The sequence below is a fragment of the Bipolaris zeicola genome (assembly GCF_000523435.1).
Source record: "Bipolaris zeicola 26-R-13 unplaced genomic scaffold scaffold_5, whole genome shotgun sequence".
Lineage (NCBI taxonomy): Eukaryota > Fungi > Ascomycota > Dothideomycetes > Pleosporales > Pleosporaceae > Bipolaris > Bipolaris zeicola.
In genome coordinates, this window is record NW_006912054.1 from 110,916 (window position 1) to 123,836 (window position 12,921).

Genomic DNA, 12,921 nt, shown 5'->3' on the forward strand with positions numbered 1-12,921 from the left:
ACACCGCTGCTATCGAAAACGCGAGCCAAGTTGACGCTTCTATCCCCGTATCATCGCTGATCATCTCAAATCACGTCACAATTGCCTCATCCATTCAAGGATCTTGTCCTTCTCCCTCAAGATGCCCGGATCTCCAGGCTGCTTCCGCAGAGCCAGGTTGATGAATCCCAGGGCTCGTTCTTTGTTGCTAGGGTCCGCTTGTAACCTCAGAAAGGTTGCATACCGAAAGAAGAATTTCGCCTTGTGCGCGACAGACACGGCGTGCTTATATCCCTTCATCCAATAATCTTGCTTAAGCGACTCGAAGGCACAGTTCAGCGAGTCTTTAGCCAGTACCTCAGCGACGAAGGAACTCTCCGACCAATTGGAAAGCTGGACGTGGATGATGTTGAGACGCATAATGAAATAGACTTGGGCAAGCTGCGAAACAAACTCCTGTTTTCCTTGACGAACCAGATCAGGCCAAGAACTTGAGACGATCAGCATGTCGATCTCGACTGCGGCGTCTTGCCATTGCAAACACCCAAGTTCAACTTGACCCTCTTGGAATAGACGAGTTCCTTCCTCCTTTGCGGTCATATACTGGGTTAGGACCGCTGCAGGATCAGAGTATGGATCTTTTGCAATATCTTGACGCAGAGCTGTTGCGACGGCGCTATCAACATGACCCTTGACCTCAACCCCTTTGTACCCATGGAGATTGGCCCTGAGGGGTGCGAACAAGGTCTTCTGCATCTTCTCTAAGAAGAAACCATCAAAGGAGGGCATTATATTGTTGCTTTGTATATTATCTAGGACAGGTGCCATCCTGATTGAGATCTTGAGAGACTCACTGAAGCCTGGTGAGTGTGCATCTCCATCTTTGATACCTTGGCAAAGTTTGTCCAGATGCCGATGCAATATCATGGCTGTCAGCGGTTCATGCCAAGCCGAATCTCTCGACGCCCTGTTGTCTCTCTGCTTCTTCAGACCGAAGTGTACACTGAGTACATACCCTTTGAACTGGTCGACGAGAAACTTTTCCTGAGTGACTACTGGAGTCTGCTGTCCACTAAGAGCACCTACAACGGGCATACCCTCCGCCGATGTCACTTTGACAAAACGGTTGGTCTTCACCATGATATCGTAAGCCTCGCGGTATGTTTCTTTCGATGTCCGAAGTATGGACGTCTCGATACGACGTTCGACGCGCGGTAAGTGTAGGACGTCTTCCATGAAGTCATCATCCACAACACCGAATTCGCCGGGCGAGTGATCGAACTCGCACAAGATGATGCGGTAGATCTTATTGCGTATCTAGAAGACGTTGGAGCTACATCAGCATATGCTGTAAGCACACCAACACATGGTCTTATTTCGCTAGGGAGATCGCGGAAGCGGAATGGCTTGGATGGAGTGCTGGCAGTCATTATGATTTTCAAATTCTCTTAATCTCAAGATAAGGATTTTACGAGTCAATGACAGAGGGAACAAAGATATCGAGATGAACCCGTCCCAATTGAACTTTGATCGGTTTGTGTAAGACCTGTATGGAGGGAAAGTGGAGACAAGATGTGGGGGCAGATAAGCAGCTATTTTAGCGTTACGCGCTAAACGCGAAAACACGTGATCTACTACGTATCTTCAGGTATGCTGCAAGGAGAATCTCCATACTGAGGAGCATCTATTATATAGCGATATCGATTTCAGGCCAGCAGATGAAACAAAGTATATGCTCTCTCATTCCGTCTGCTCACATTGTCCAATTGCACACTCTGGTACATCGCAAGGGTCCATCCAACACCTTCTGGCTTCTGCCTGGTATCTGCCTAATGTCATTGCACACTACACAAAGCCCCGTCGTATAAACTTTGCCTTTACTACACGATTCGTCACCTAGTTCGTGCCCATGCAGTATTTGTTGAAGGCATTTCCCTCTCTAATCCTCAATTGAAACACTGCAAAAACCACAATGGCGTCCACCCTCCCCCTCGAAATCTGGGCCGAAATCCTACAACACATCGACGACCCCTTCACCCTTTGGGTCCCCTGTCGCCAAGTCGCTCGTGGGATACGATATGAAGCAGAGCGCGTGTTTTATACTACCTTTATCCCTCTTCTCCACATTGAATGGACAGAGGCAGAGTCCATCACCAAGTACACGGAACCCAATCTCATCGCGACCCCGTACCAGCAGACCGCAGACAGCACGTGGAAGTCCTCCTCACTGACCTTGACGTTGCGCTCGGTCAACGGCTGCGAGGAAGACGACCCGGATATGTCGTATTCGGAATGGCAAGAAGAGGCACTCCGCAGAATCAACTACGCTGATGTGGACGTATGGCGAACCGGCATAAAGCGCGAGACGCAGCAAGACCAAGTTATATGGTTCGATACCCCAGATGCGCGGTATACGTTTATCAACAGTGCCGAAACGCGATTCGACCATGCCGATTTCCATGCCGTGGACGGTGAACCCAAACCGTACAACGCGCGCGTTGTGCTCGACTGGAGACAACTCATGACTAGGCTGTTTGCTGAGGAGAATATTGTACGAAAGAGGCTAGGGAGCGGTACACTGTCGTTTTGGGAGTACGCTGAGCTGCGTATCCGGAATATCCTTCGGAGTTCGGAGCGCCGCATGTGTATAGGAAATAGGATACTAAGATTAGAGTTCGAAATTTTCAGGCGCAGAGTCGATAAGTTTCTTCAGACACTTTGTTGGAATGATTGCAGATTTTATCCTCTGTATATTGAAGCGTTGGAGCGGCGTCTTCGTTGCGCGTTCGATAAGAATGGTGGGGATACGTGTAGACTTGAGGACGTTTTTGATGACGTCTGTGAATACAATAGACAGTTGGGGAGTGATATGATGCAGAGACGGAGTGATAGATTGAAGGATCTTGCTGAAGGACTATGGGCGCAGCGGTGGAAGGGTTCAGAATGAGGGATGAGTGGGGCTGCCAATCTCTCTCATGTAGGTGAATGGGACGCCCCACTATATAGAACCACGGAAATGCTGAAGGGACGAAATCGAGTAGCGCATTGCTCTCTTGTAATTATGCTTGCCCATTAATATACTTCTCAAAGATGAGGACCCGTCTAGAATATCAAAACACAAGTTCGCTGTTCGACGCTCCAGGTAACCTGCAGTTGTAGCTAACACACATGTCACTCAATCAGAACATAGCAATATTCCATTATCTACGCCTACAAATCCTCGACATTCATTAGAAGAGCAAAAATAATTCCGTTGGCATCTCTTCCCCTCGCCACCCACTCTAAGTATCTATACGTCTCTAGCAATCCAACCCACGCGGCGTGCGGAAGCATGGCTTTTTCCACAATAAGCGCTCGCCCTTTCAACCTACAGTTCCGAAAGGCATTGGTGTTTGTACCATCATGGAGAGTATCCCTGCCTCTATGTTCATTTTCTTCTACAACAATTCAACTCTCGCAGCAAAGTAAACTACCGGCGGATTGGTCCACACACACAGATGCGACGTAGGCGCTGAACCATTATATCGCTACTGCAAGGGTGGATACCACCCCGTTCACCTAGGCGATTATCTGAACAACGAAAGATACAAGATCCTACACAAATCGGGGTGGGGCGGATACTCGACCGTCTGGGCTGCGCGCGATACCAGGTCTTTCTATCTGCCAAATACTACTGTGGGAATTTTAGACTGACATATTGCTAGGAATCAAACATTTGTCACTATCAAAATATGCGTATCCGAGACAACCCATCACAGTCGAGAGTTGGCCGTCTTGCACGTTCCAATCAGCCGGGATACCAGCATTTCATGATAATGCAAGATTACTTTCAGATCCATGGTCCAAACGGGACCCATAATTGCCTCGTAACGGAACTATTAGGGCCAAGTGTAGCAGACTACCTCAACAGGTGTTCAGGCCTTACAAGACTTCCCGGACCGCTTGTAAAGACAATTGCAAAACAAACCTTGACTGGTTTGTCCTTTCTCCACGAGCACAACATCGCACATGCGGGTACATTGAGAATTGCCACCCCACCCTCCCTACGAAACCTTTTCTCTGCTTATCGTCCCCAGACCTACATACCCGCAACCTAGCCTTCACCCTCCCCACCTCCCACGAACAGGATATCCTCCAGAAACTAGGAGAACCCGAAACCGCACCTGTCCAACGAACCAACCGCCAGCCCCTCGAATCCAACTTCCCCACCTACCTCGTCCGACCCGCATTATACCTCCACTCAACCCCCAAACATCCCCCACCCCAATCAAACTCATCGACCACGGTCAATCCTTCCTATCCAACAACCCTCTCCACACCCTGCACACCCCACTCTACCACCGCGCCCCCGAAATCCTCTTCAACGACCCCCTCAACCACCGCGTCGACCTCTGGAGTATGGCCTGTGTTGTACGTTCTCCCTTTCCCCCCCACCTCCTTATCCCACTTTTCCCCTTTAACCAATATATCAATGGAATGCTGACAGTTGATATTTAGTTTATTCGAGCTCCTAACCGCCCAAACCCCAAACCCTCCTTCAACACCTTCCTCATGACCCATCCAATCCTCATATCCCAAATGCTAGAAATGACCAGCGATACGTTACCGTACCGTTGGCAGGGGGGATGGCATGCCATGCACGCACCACACCTACTAGTTGATAATGAGGAGCAGTCGCTTCAGGAGTGGTTGGAGGAAGTGTATTTTGACGAAGAGAAGAACCAGGATTTGAGTAAGGAGGACACAAAGAGGGTGGGGAGGGTGATCGGGAGTATGCTACGTTTGGAGCCGGGGGATAGGGCGTCGGCGGAGAGTGTGTTGGGAGATGCTTGGTTTCAGGAGGACTGAGGCAAGTGGCACTATAGTTGATTATGGGAGAGTTTTTTTTCGCTCCAAGGTATGCGGTAAACTTGATGGAAATCCGAGCAAGTATCTCCGACGAGCAGCTGAGAAATTGGAGAGTACTATGAGCGCTTGTATGTTCTTAGCTAGAGGGAGATGTTTCTCACTACAAGGGAAGAAAGGGAATTATATAATTGCCTTGCAAGTAGTTTGTAGAATAGACTGATCATATTTGCGTTACTACAATGGTCTACCAGGAGTGTGAAAACATCTCAGCATCACAATTATCCTACTTCTTCCTATATCCCAGCCTAATCTGTTCAATAGCCCAAGTCACACCTAGTCTTATACCTACTCATGAGCAGTCACCTCAATCCTCAACATCAATAGAGCAAGGATACTGCGAGATAATCTCAACAAACAACAATCAAAACAACTTACGCTGCGTCCCAAGCATCTAGTTCATCTCCCACTCTCTCGCACATGAAAAAGAGTGGTCGACTATCCAGGCGGCACCACGAGGAGGCGCAAGGGTCCGACTTCTACCGCCCGTCCACCTCTTGCAGTCACGCCAATGTTCAAAGAACGCCGCGACTCATTTCTTCCCCAGGCAAGCATTTAAGTGAGCAGCTGCCCCGCATACCTTACCAATGGCCATGACAGCCATTGTCGACGAATCGACTCAAAGGGTATAAATACCCAAAAAAGGACAGGTCTCAGAAAGCTCCAAGGAGCCAAAGTTTTTTCTCAGAATACCCAAAAGGGCGGTAAAAGAGTTTTCTCGGAAAAAAGGTTTCTCAGAAAAGCCCAAGGGCCAACTCAAAAAACACCGGTCAAGGGTGTTGACACTTTTACAAGTGTGAACACCGCAATCGCGGTGTGTCTCCAAATAGCTCACGAAGCCTCGGCCGTGCTAAATAGCACGGACGAGGCTTCGTGATTTGGGGGTTTGTCTGCATTTCAGCCAAGAACCATGCGGTCTATCAGAGACACAGCAGCCACTCGAAAGCAGTCACTGAGCTCCATATCTGTAGGCCTCTTCCGCGCACGAATCCCTAAAAAGCGATCCACTGGCGGCGGGGATACGCGAACGTTCCCTGCAGGACAAGATGCCGATGTAGTTACATACATCGACTCGATGGCACACACGGACGAACCTATGTGGCGTAGGACGGACCTGAACAAGCGGACTTATCCGGAACATAGGCGGACCTGAATGAGCGGGCGTACCCGTAGGAAGCAGGCGTACCTGAAAAAGCGGGCGTACCCGAAAGTGTGGCACCTGGGCACGAAAGTTGGGTGGGGGAGGAGGGGTCTGCACAATAGCCAAGACATCGGGGGGATGTGCATCCGAGGGTGCCTGTAAGCAGAGTGCCGTGGACCCTAAGGTCTACCAGAGACTTCCGGAGAAGCTCAATATCGCAGGCATCTTCCATACTCATCTTCCTTAAAAGGATGATACTGATGGCGGGGATAAGGCAAGCCTTTCCCTGACAGACAGGTTCCTCACGCGAACCATCGTGGGGTGAGAAAAGCATACTCTACCTGGTACCAGTGAGGGCGAGCGAGTGCGAGGGGCCAAAGCTCGTGCCGGAATGGAAAACAAGGAGCAAACCAGTCTCAACCCCTGAATAAGGGACAGTATCTTTGTCGTGCTGGAGGTGGGCCGGGTCTTCAAAGCGCCAGCACGAAAAGTGAGGCTCGACTGAGCCGAAACGGACCAAAGGTTCCGAAAATCTGTGGTTCCGCAAAAGTGCTCTCACGTCATCTGGCCTGGGTTTCCCACAGGTCAAGTTAGTGGGCTGCCTCAGGTTGGGCATGTCTCGTTGGACCTCGTCGGTTTCGAAAAGGTGAGTCATGACAGCCAAAGAAAGCCATGGACCATGTGGTCTGTCAGAGTCTTCCGAGAAAGACTCAATATCGCAGGCATCTTCCACGCTCGCTGTCTGAAAAAACAGCACTGGTGGCGGGGGGAAATTCACCTTGACTGACGAGCTGCACCTTGTTGTTTCGCGCCTCTACAGCGCAACATGGTCAGACCTTGTTGCGTGGTAGATAGTCGGTGTCTCGATGCGAACGCTGTATGACAAAGACCCTCTGAGCGCTTGCCGACCAGAAACTGAACACTCCGAGAAAGATCGCCCGCTTGTATTCGACGTCTTATGCCGTTCTCGAAAAACCAGACTTGACCGTGCCAGCCGATTCTTGTTGTACGCTGAACGAAACGCCAAGGACCGAAGGCCTGTCATAGTCAACACGTTGAGAATGAATACGAAACTCATATCCTTTGTTTCCCACCATCGCGCGCTTCGAAAGAATACTAAGCGACGGGAAAGAACAAAGCTCAAGAACAGTGCCTTCACCTTCGTGGCGAAAGCCATGAGTTCCTACATGTGGTTTCACCGGCACAAGGGAGAAGCATCCTCGCACGACATTGAACCATGGACCAAATGGCCTGCCAGAGCATGATGCTCCATATCTGCTGGTATCTTCTACACACGACAACCTGAAAAGGCGACACTGGTAGCGGGGTTGCGGCAAACGCTCCCTGGCGTGAAGTAGCTTCTCCCTTGTCTACGGTGGGCACGCATCACCCTTGGTGACGACATGACTCGAGAAAAAAAAGGCTGAGACTAGCTCATCGCGGGGTATCGATCGGAACGTCCGTTCGTGTAGGTCGTCAGAAGAAACTCTGAAGGGTTTGTTGCATGCCTGGAAAAATCCAAACTCCGTTCAATGGAAGCCAAAAGGCTAGCTCGGCAGATGATGGTAGTGTGTTCAGGAAATGGTAAGGAAGGATGGTTGCGAGAACAAAGAAAGATGGTGTGCACGGCTGAGTGAGGTGAGTTGGGGGGATGGAGGGGTGAACTGGCCAGGAATATTTTGCTGTGAAAGTGAACGCGCCGCTTGTTGGTTGATCACATGTCGATGAAAGGTGAGCTGTAGGCCCGTGCTGGCGAACTCCATGGCACGAGTGCTAGACGCCAGTAAACAGCACCACTAGTCAAATCAAAATAGGAAAATGGGGAATACCAAGCTTCTCTTCATAGAGACGGGGAAGTCAACCATGATTCCGTTCCACATCCGGCATTAGACGGCCAACGTGAGGACAGATAAACTGTCTGCAGACCCAGGACGAACATTGGCGCTAAGATTGAGCTGTGAGCAGGGCGACCTTGATGCTTCTCGTAGACCGAGAATCCCTCGTAAAGATGGAAGGTGTGTAGCCTAAGCTACAGTTGCAAAGCTAGACAAGTTCATCCTTGAGCTAGTCACCGCCGGAGTGTGGGAGGGAACATGACTGTCTCAGCCAGTCGTCTCGCTTCGAAATTTACCTAGAGGGGCCGACCGGACAAACGGGATCGAAATTTCCCAGCAAACCTTGGTAACGCATGTCCGGTCGTCGGATCGCTAGTCGATGTCTAATCGCTATCTTCTAAGAGCTCAGCGAGCTCCGCTTCTTCTTCCACGGTCATTAGACTCTCTTTTCGCTCTGGTTCCTTTGTTGTCTCTTCTCCGAGTCGTTCCTTCTCAGCTTCCTCAATAGACTTGGCAAGCTCTTGTGGTTTCAGGCTCCACTGTCTCACTGTGGCGTCGATACTGACGCTGATTAGACGCTGCCCCACCAAGAAAAGTCCTGTGACCTCTTCAAAGTGTCCACTAAAAGTGTGGTGCAATCTACCACTGGCTCTCTCCCATACACGGACTTCTTCATCTCTGCATGCGGTCACGATCCACCCGCCAGCTTCGTCAACCACGACGTCGCGAACAAAGTCAGGGTGCTCAAACTTGGAATCTTCTTCCCAATCTCGGCCTCTAGATAGGCATTTTGCCGTCTTATCTGCTGATGCAGTCCATAGATCACCGTCAGCGTCGAAATGTAGAGCGTCGATACTAGTCTCGTGGGAAATGATTGGTGACGGCTGAATTTCACGAGCCGAGGAAGATGCGATCTGCCAGCGTCTGATCTCTCGATCGCTTCCGGCACTGAAGACGGTGACGGTGTCTTTCCCAGGTTCATAGTCAACCGGGTCTAGTGCAAGAGCGAGGATGCCCCGTGTGTGTCCTTTGAGTGTGTGCAGCTTCTTTCCAGCAGCTATATCCCACACTATGATGCTCGCATCCTGAGAGGCCGAGACGAGAACCTCCTTGCCATTCAAGGTAAAGGATATGATAGCCTTGACGAAATCACTGTGGCCTTGAAAGCGGGTGGACACTTTCCGAGATGAGAGTGACCACGACCATATCGACTTATCCCAGCAGCCCGCGAATAGCGTATCGGACTTTGACGACACGGCGATGGAAGTCAAGGGAGCCGTGGGGCCGGAAAAAGTAGCAACGACTTTGCTAGTCTGTCGGAAGAGCAGTTAGCGACGGATCGCTACCATCACGTCCAGCGGTGAAGCTGGAGCGTGGAAGCAGATGTCTGACCGACTTCAATATTGATATGCTTCACGCTGCCTGCAGCTTCAGCTACGTAGACATGGCGCTCATCCTGAGGATCCGCGATAACGGCGAGGATCTTGGATGGAAGCTTGGTGGGGTTGCCCTTTGTGTTCTTCGATTTGGCAGCCTTGCGGGCTGTCTCCTCAAGTGCCGAGCTACATGATATCAGCCGGGATCAAGAGGCACAAGCACAAGGGCAGAATCGGTACGTCGTTTGGAAGTAATGGCCTGGGTCGTTGGAGAGCGACATGTTATAAGATATAGGGAGGAGCGGTGACGCCTGACAGGTCGGCGGGTCGAGTTGGGCATGTGAGCTGTCGGCCCCGCAAATATGACTCCGAGGACGCCAATGGGATGACGGCATGGACTTGGCGACAATGGCGCCACGAAGCTGCACACAATAGGGGCGAAACTGGCTAGCTCCCCCAACACCACCAGCCAGTATTCATGCTCGACTTGTAGCAGCAATGTAGTATTAATATGTTTTCTTATATACTGAATGAAGATGACCCAGACGCCGCAGATCATTATACAAAGGAAATTTCGTGAGTCATGTGTCCGAGCAATGAAGCCCCATCTGTAATACGGTCATGCCGTCATTAAGTCGTAAAATGCATCGTAAGAGTGAGGCGGCATTGAAACACGCCCTTCATAACACTCCGGGGGATATCTCAAATAGACATTCCAAGCAAGTCATTACTTTTTGTGAAACAAAGTCCACAATATGCGCCCAAAGAGGGGAATCTTGGATGCAATCATAAAATCGTAAATGCGGATGCACATATACAAGGTCGTTAAAACGCGGGATTACCAGCAGGCGCGCTGGCTGCGAAGTCGCGGATCGCCCATCGCCATCCGCCAGGATGTTCGCCGTTGTCGCGAAGGCCGCCGACCCAGCCTTCTACTCGACGGCGCCAGATGGCCTCTTCGTCACGTTGGCGGCGGATGAAACTGGGACCGACGTCGAACTCTTCGCCTACAAAGGCGGGATCTTCGGGGTTTGGTGTGCCGGAACCACTCATACCGTTGCCGCCAGCAACGCTCTCGTTGTCTTTCAAGTCTTCAAGGCCAGCAAAGGGGTCCTCGTCCTCGTCGACTTCGGATGGTGAGCGAACGTCGTTCATCGGGCGAGGGGCTTTGAGCCAGGTCATCTTGACAGGATCAAACACCATGCGGCCTTCATATTGCACGCTTCGGGGCACTGAGATTTGTGATATCAATGCAGGTCGAGGCGGAGATGGTGCTGGCGCTGGTGCTGGCGGCTGGGCAAGCTTTGCTGCCCGTGCCGAGAAGCTCCTGTGTGCTTGAGAGGCATGAATGGACGAGAGCGCTATGTGAGAGATGGACTGCGAACGATCGTGTGGGCGACCCGTCTGGTTAGAGGGAGGTGCAAAAGTTGGTGTACTGGCAGTGGTCAAGGCAAGAGTAGTAGTGGAAGTATTAGGGTGGGAGAAGGAAACGAGCTCCTCCTCGTTACCTTCCCATCGCTGTAGAGTAGGGTTATAAGTCATGCCTTTTTCGTCTACATAGTGGTCAGTGGGAGCTGGATAGTAGTGGTGGAGTGCCATACTATAGGACTGAGGCTGGGTCATCTGGCGGATCAACTGAGGTTTCTGCCCTAAGCCTTTCTTCTTGTGATTTGGGCTAGAATGAGGGCTGCGAGAGGCAACTTGAGCAGCCCAGCTCACAGGCCTTTGGGAAACGGAGCCATCCGCTCTTGACCTCGTGCCTGCCAATCGCTGCTCTCGTGCGTTCCTACTAGCAGCAGTATCTCGAGCAAATCGGGGAGTGTTGTCCATCTTGGGTGGACTTCGTGGAGTCTGAGGCTGAGGCGTCGCCATGCGGTCAGGCATGGGCAAGCGGGAATTACTAGGTTGAGTTCGTAAGGATTTGTTACTGCCAACATTACGTGGGACCTTTTCGAATTGCTTCTCTTTTGTAGCAGAGGTGGGTAGATCATCAAACATGTCAAGTTCGTGCCCATCCCCAAAGTTTCGCTTGCGCTGGGGCTGGGTTAGCTTTCTTGGGGGTGGGTTGCGTGCAAGTGCAGAGGGTGCCAAATCGCGTCGGACCCCTGCGCGGCTCGGTGTCTCATTCTGATGTCCAGATGAGCGAGAGTAAGACCGCATAGAAGGAGAGAGGGGACGACGAGAGTCAGAGTCTCGACGAAGATGAGTTTGTGAAGTACTCTTGGCCATGACGTGGTGGGACTGGGATGAAGGACCACCAGCAGGGATGAAGGGCATGCGAGGTGGTTGGGTCGAGCTTATGTTGCGAAGAACAGGAGCAGAGCGCTTCGCGCGGAGGAGCTGTGCGCTAGTAGTTGTGGGCATGGTCCTTGACGATTGGTTCGAGGCTGACGCGCCAGTCTCGTAGACAGGAGTTAGCCGGGTGCGGCTGGCAATGGACGGTAGTGGCCTTGGAATTCGCGAGATGGTGGGTCGGTCGGTAAAGGTGAGCGTGGTCGCAGGACGAGCGGCGTGTGGCGCATTGGCCTTGTTGGTGGTCTTCTTTACGACGATGTTCTTGTTCAAGGTGAGCTTCTTGCTGTCCAGAATTTCACCAGTGCCAAACTCGAAGCCCTCTTCAAAATCCTCCTCGGGCTCAGCAGCCGGCTTTGATTTGGGTGATGGAGCCTTGGGGCTCCCCAAGGGTGAAAAGAATGCGGGACCAGTGGTGGGTGATAGGGGTGGTTCTTGTGTAGGGAACGACGTAGGTGGTGCTGGGGCAGATGTCGGACCTATCTGAAGCGGTGGGAGGAGAGATAGTTCGGGTGCACGCTGGGTTGAGTCCTGCTTATGTAGGTGATCGGCCTTCTTGAGCTTCTCCAGACGGGCGCTAAAGTCCATGGGCTCGGTGGGCAAGACGAGGCCGCCCAGGTCGTCCTCCTCGCTCTCCATGGTCATGCAGCTGCCCAGGCTAGGGCTCATGGCAGAGACAGAGGAGCTGCGTCCGCCGCGAGTGGCCTGTCGCGTGCCTGCAAAACGGATGCCCAATGATCCCTCGCCCCAGTCGAGGTCATCATCGGCATCCTCAGCAGGCGGGCGAGCAGCGAGCGGCTTGAGCTTGAGTCCTTCGGAGGCGTTTGCGGGCAGCTCGAGGTCGTTGCCCCAGTCGTCGTCGACGTCCATTTTCTTGGTCGACTTCTTTTTCCCCAGCCTCTTGATGGACCCCCCTAGCAGGGCGGACGAGGGCACGTTTGCGGGTATGGGGATGCCGGCCTGCTTTGCGGCCGAGGTGATGGCAGAGGCGTTTGTGGCCTGGTCGTCGGGCGAGATGAGAAACTGCCAGTCGTCCTGGGACTCTGATTCGGAACGCACGCTCATGCGTGATGAGAGCGAGTGAACTGTCGAGTTCTTGAAGAGCAGGCCGTCGGAGCGGTCGTCGAAGTCGCCGTCGTCCCACGACTCCATCCTGGAGCTGTTGGACGAGATGGAGGCGATGCGCGCCGCGAAGGAGCGGTTGTTGGCCGCCATGCTCGGGGGGCAGCGCGAATGACCGCAATTGCGTGTTGTCGTGTTTGGATGCAGGATCTTCGCGAGCAATGCAGGAGGTTGGGGGTGGGCCACGAAGGTGGTCACTGGGCTGTCAGGTTCCTGCAGCACAAGCGAGCCAGGCGGTGGGCAGCTCGAGGAAGGCGCGCCCCGTGGTCCG

The 12,921-nt window shown here is 52.2% G+C and overlaps 5 protein-coding genes across 5 annotated transcripts; 2 read left to right on the forward strand and 3 right to left on the reverse strand.

The window, feature by feature from the left end:
• Positions 1-75: 75 nt before the first annotated feature.
• Positions 76-1,409, reverse strand: COCCADRAFT_757 (uncharacterized protein; the record flags this gene model as incomplete). The annotated part of the gene is made up of 2 exons (XM_007708943.1): positions 76-1,296; positions 1,344-1,409. The coding sequence occupies 2 exons, from the start codon at positions 1,407-1,409 to the stop codon at positions 76-78; spliced, it is 1,287 nt and encodes a 428-aa protein (XP_007707133.1).
• An 848-nt stretch (positions 1,410-2,257) lies between these two features.
• On the forward strand, positions 2,258-2,926 carry COCCADRAFT_32408 (uncharacterized protein; the record flags this gene model as incomplete). Its single annotated transcript, XM_007708998.1, has 1 exon — positions 2,258-2,926. The coding sequence occupies one exon, from the start codon at positions 2,258-2,260 to the stop codon at positions 2,924-2,926; it is 669 nt and encodes a 222-aa protein (XP_007707188.1).
• A 384-nt stretch (positions 2,927-3,310) lies between these two features.
• Positions 3,311-4,827, forward strand: COCCADRAFT_32409 (uncharacterized protein; the record flags this gene model as incomplete). Its single annotated transcript, XM_007708999.1, has 6 exons — positions 3,311-3,443; positions 3,488-3,629; positions 3,684-3,759; positions 3,813-3,993; positions 4,056-4,195; positions 4,477-4,827. 6 exons carry the CDS (start codon positions 3,311-3,313, stop codon positions 4,825-4,827), a joined length of 1,023 nt encoding a protein of 340 aa, XP_007707189.1.
• A 3,416-nt stretch (positions 4,828-8,243) lies between these two features.
• Positions 8,244-9,517, reverse strand: COCCADRAFT_32410 (uncharacterized protein; the record flags this gene model as incomplete). Its single annotated transcript, XM_007709000.1, has 3 exons — positions 8,244-9,173; positions 9,257-9,422; positions 9,477-9,517. The coding sequence occupies 3 exons, from the start codon at positions 9,515-9,517 to the stop codon at positions 8,244-8,246; spliced, it is 1,137 nt and encodes a 378-aa protein (XP_007707190.1).
• A 544-nt stretch (positions 9,518-10,061) lies between these two features.
• COCCADRAFT_82762 (uncharacterized protein) lies at positions 10,062-12,743 on the reverse strand (the record flags this gene model as incomplete). The annotated part of the gene is made up of 1 exon (XM_007709043.1): positions 10,062-12,743. The coding sequence occupies one exon, from the start codon at positions 12,741-12,743 to the stop codon at positions 10,062-10,064; it is 2,682 nt and encodes an 893-aa protein (XP_007707233.1).
• Positions 12,744-12,921: the final 178 nt, after the last annotated feature.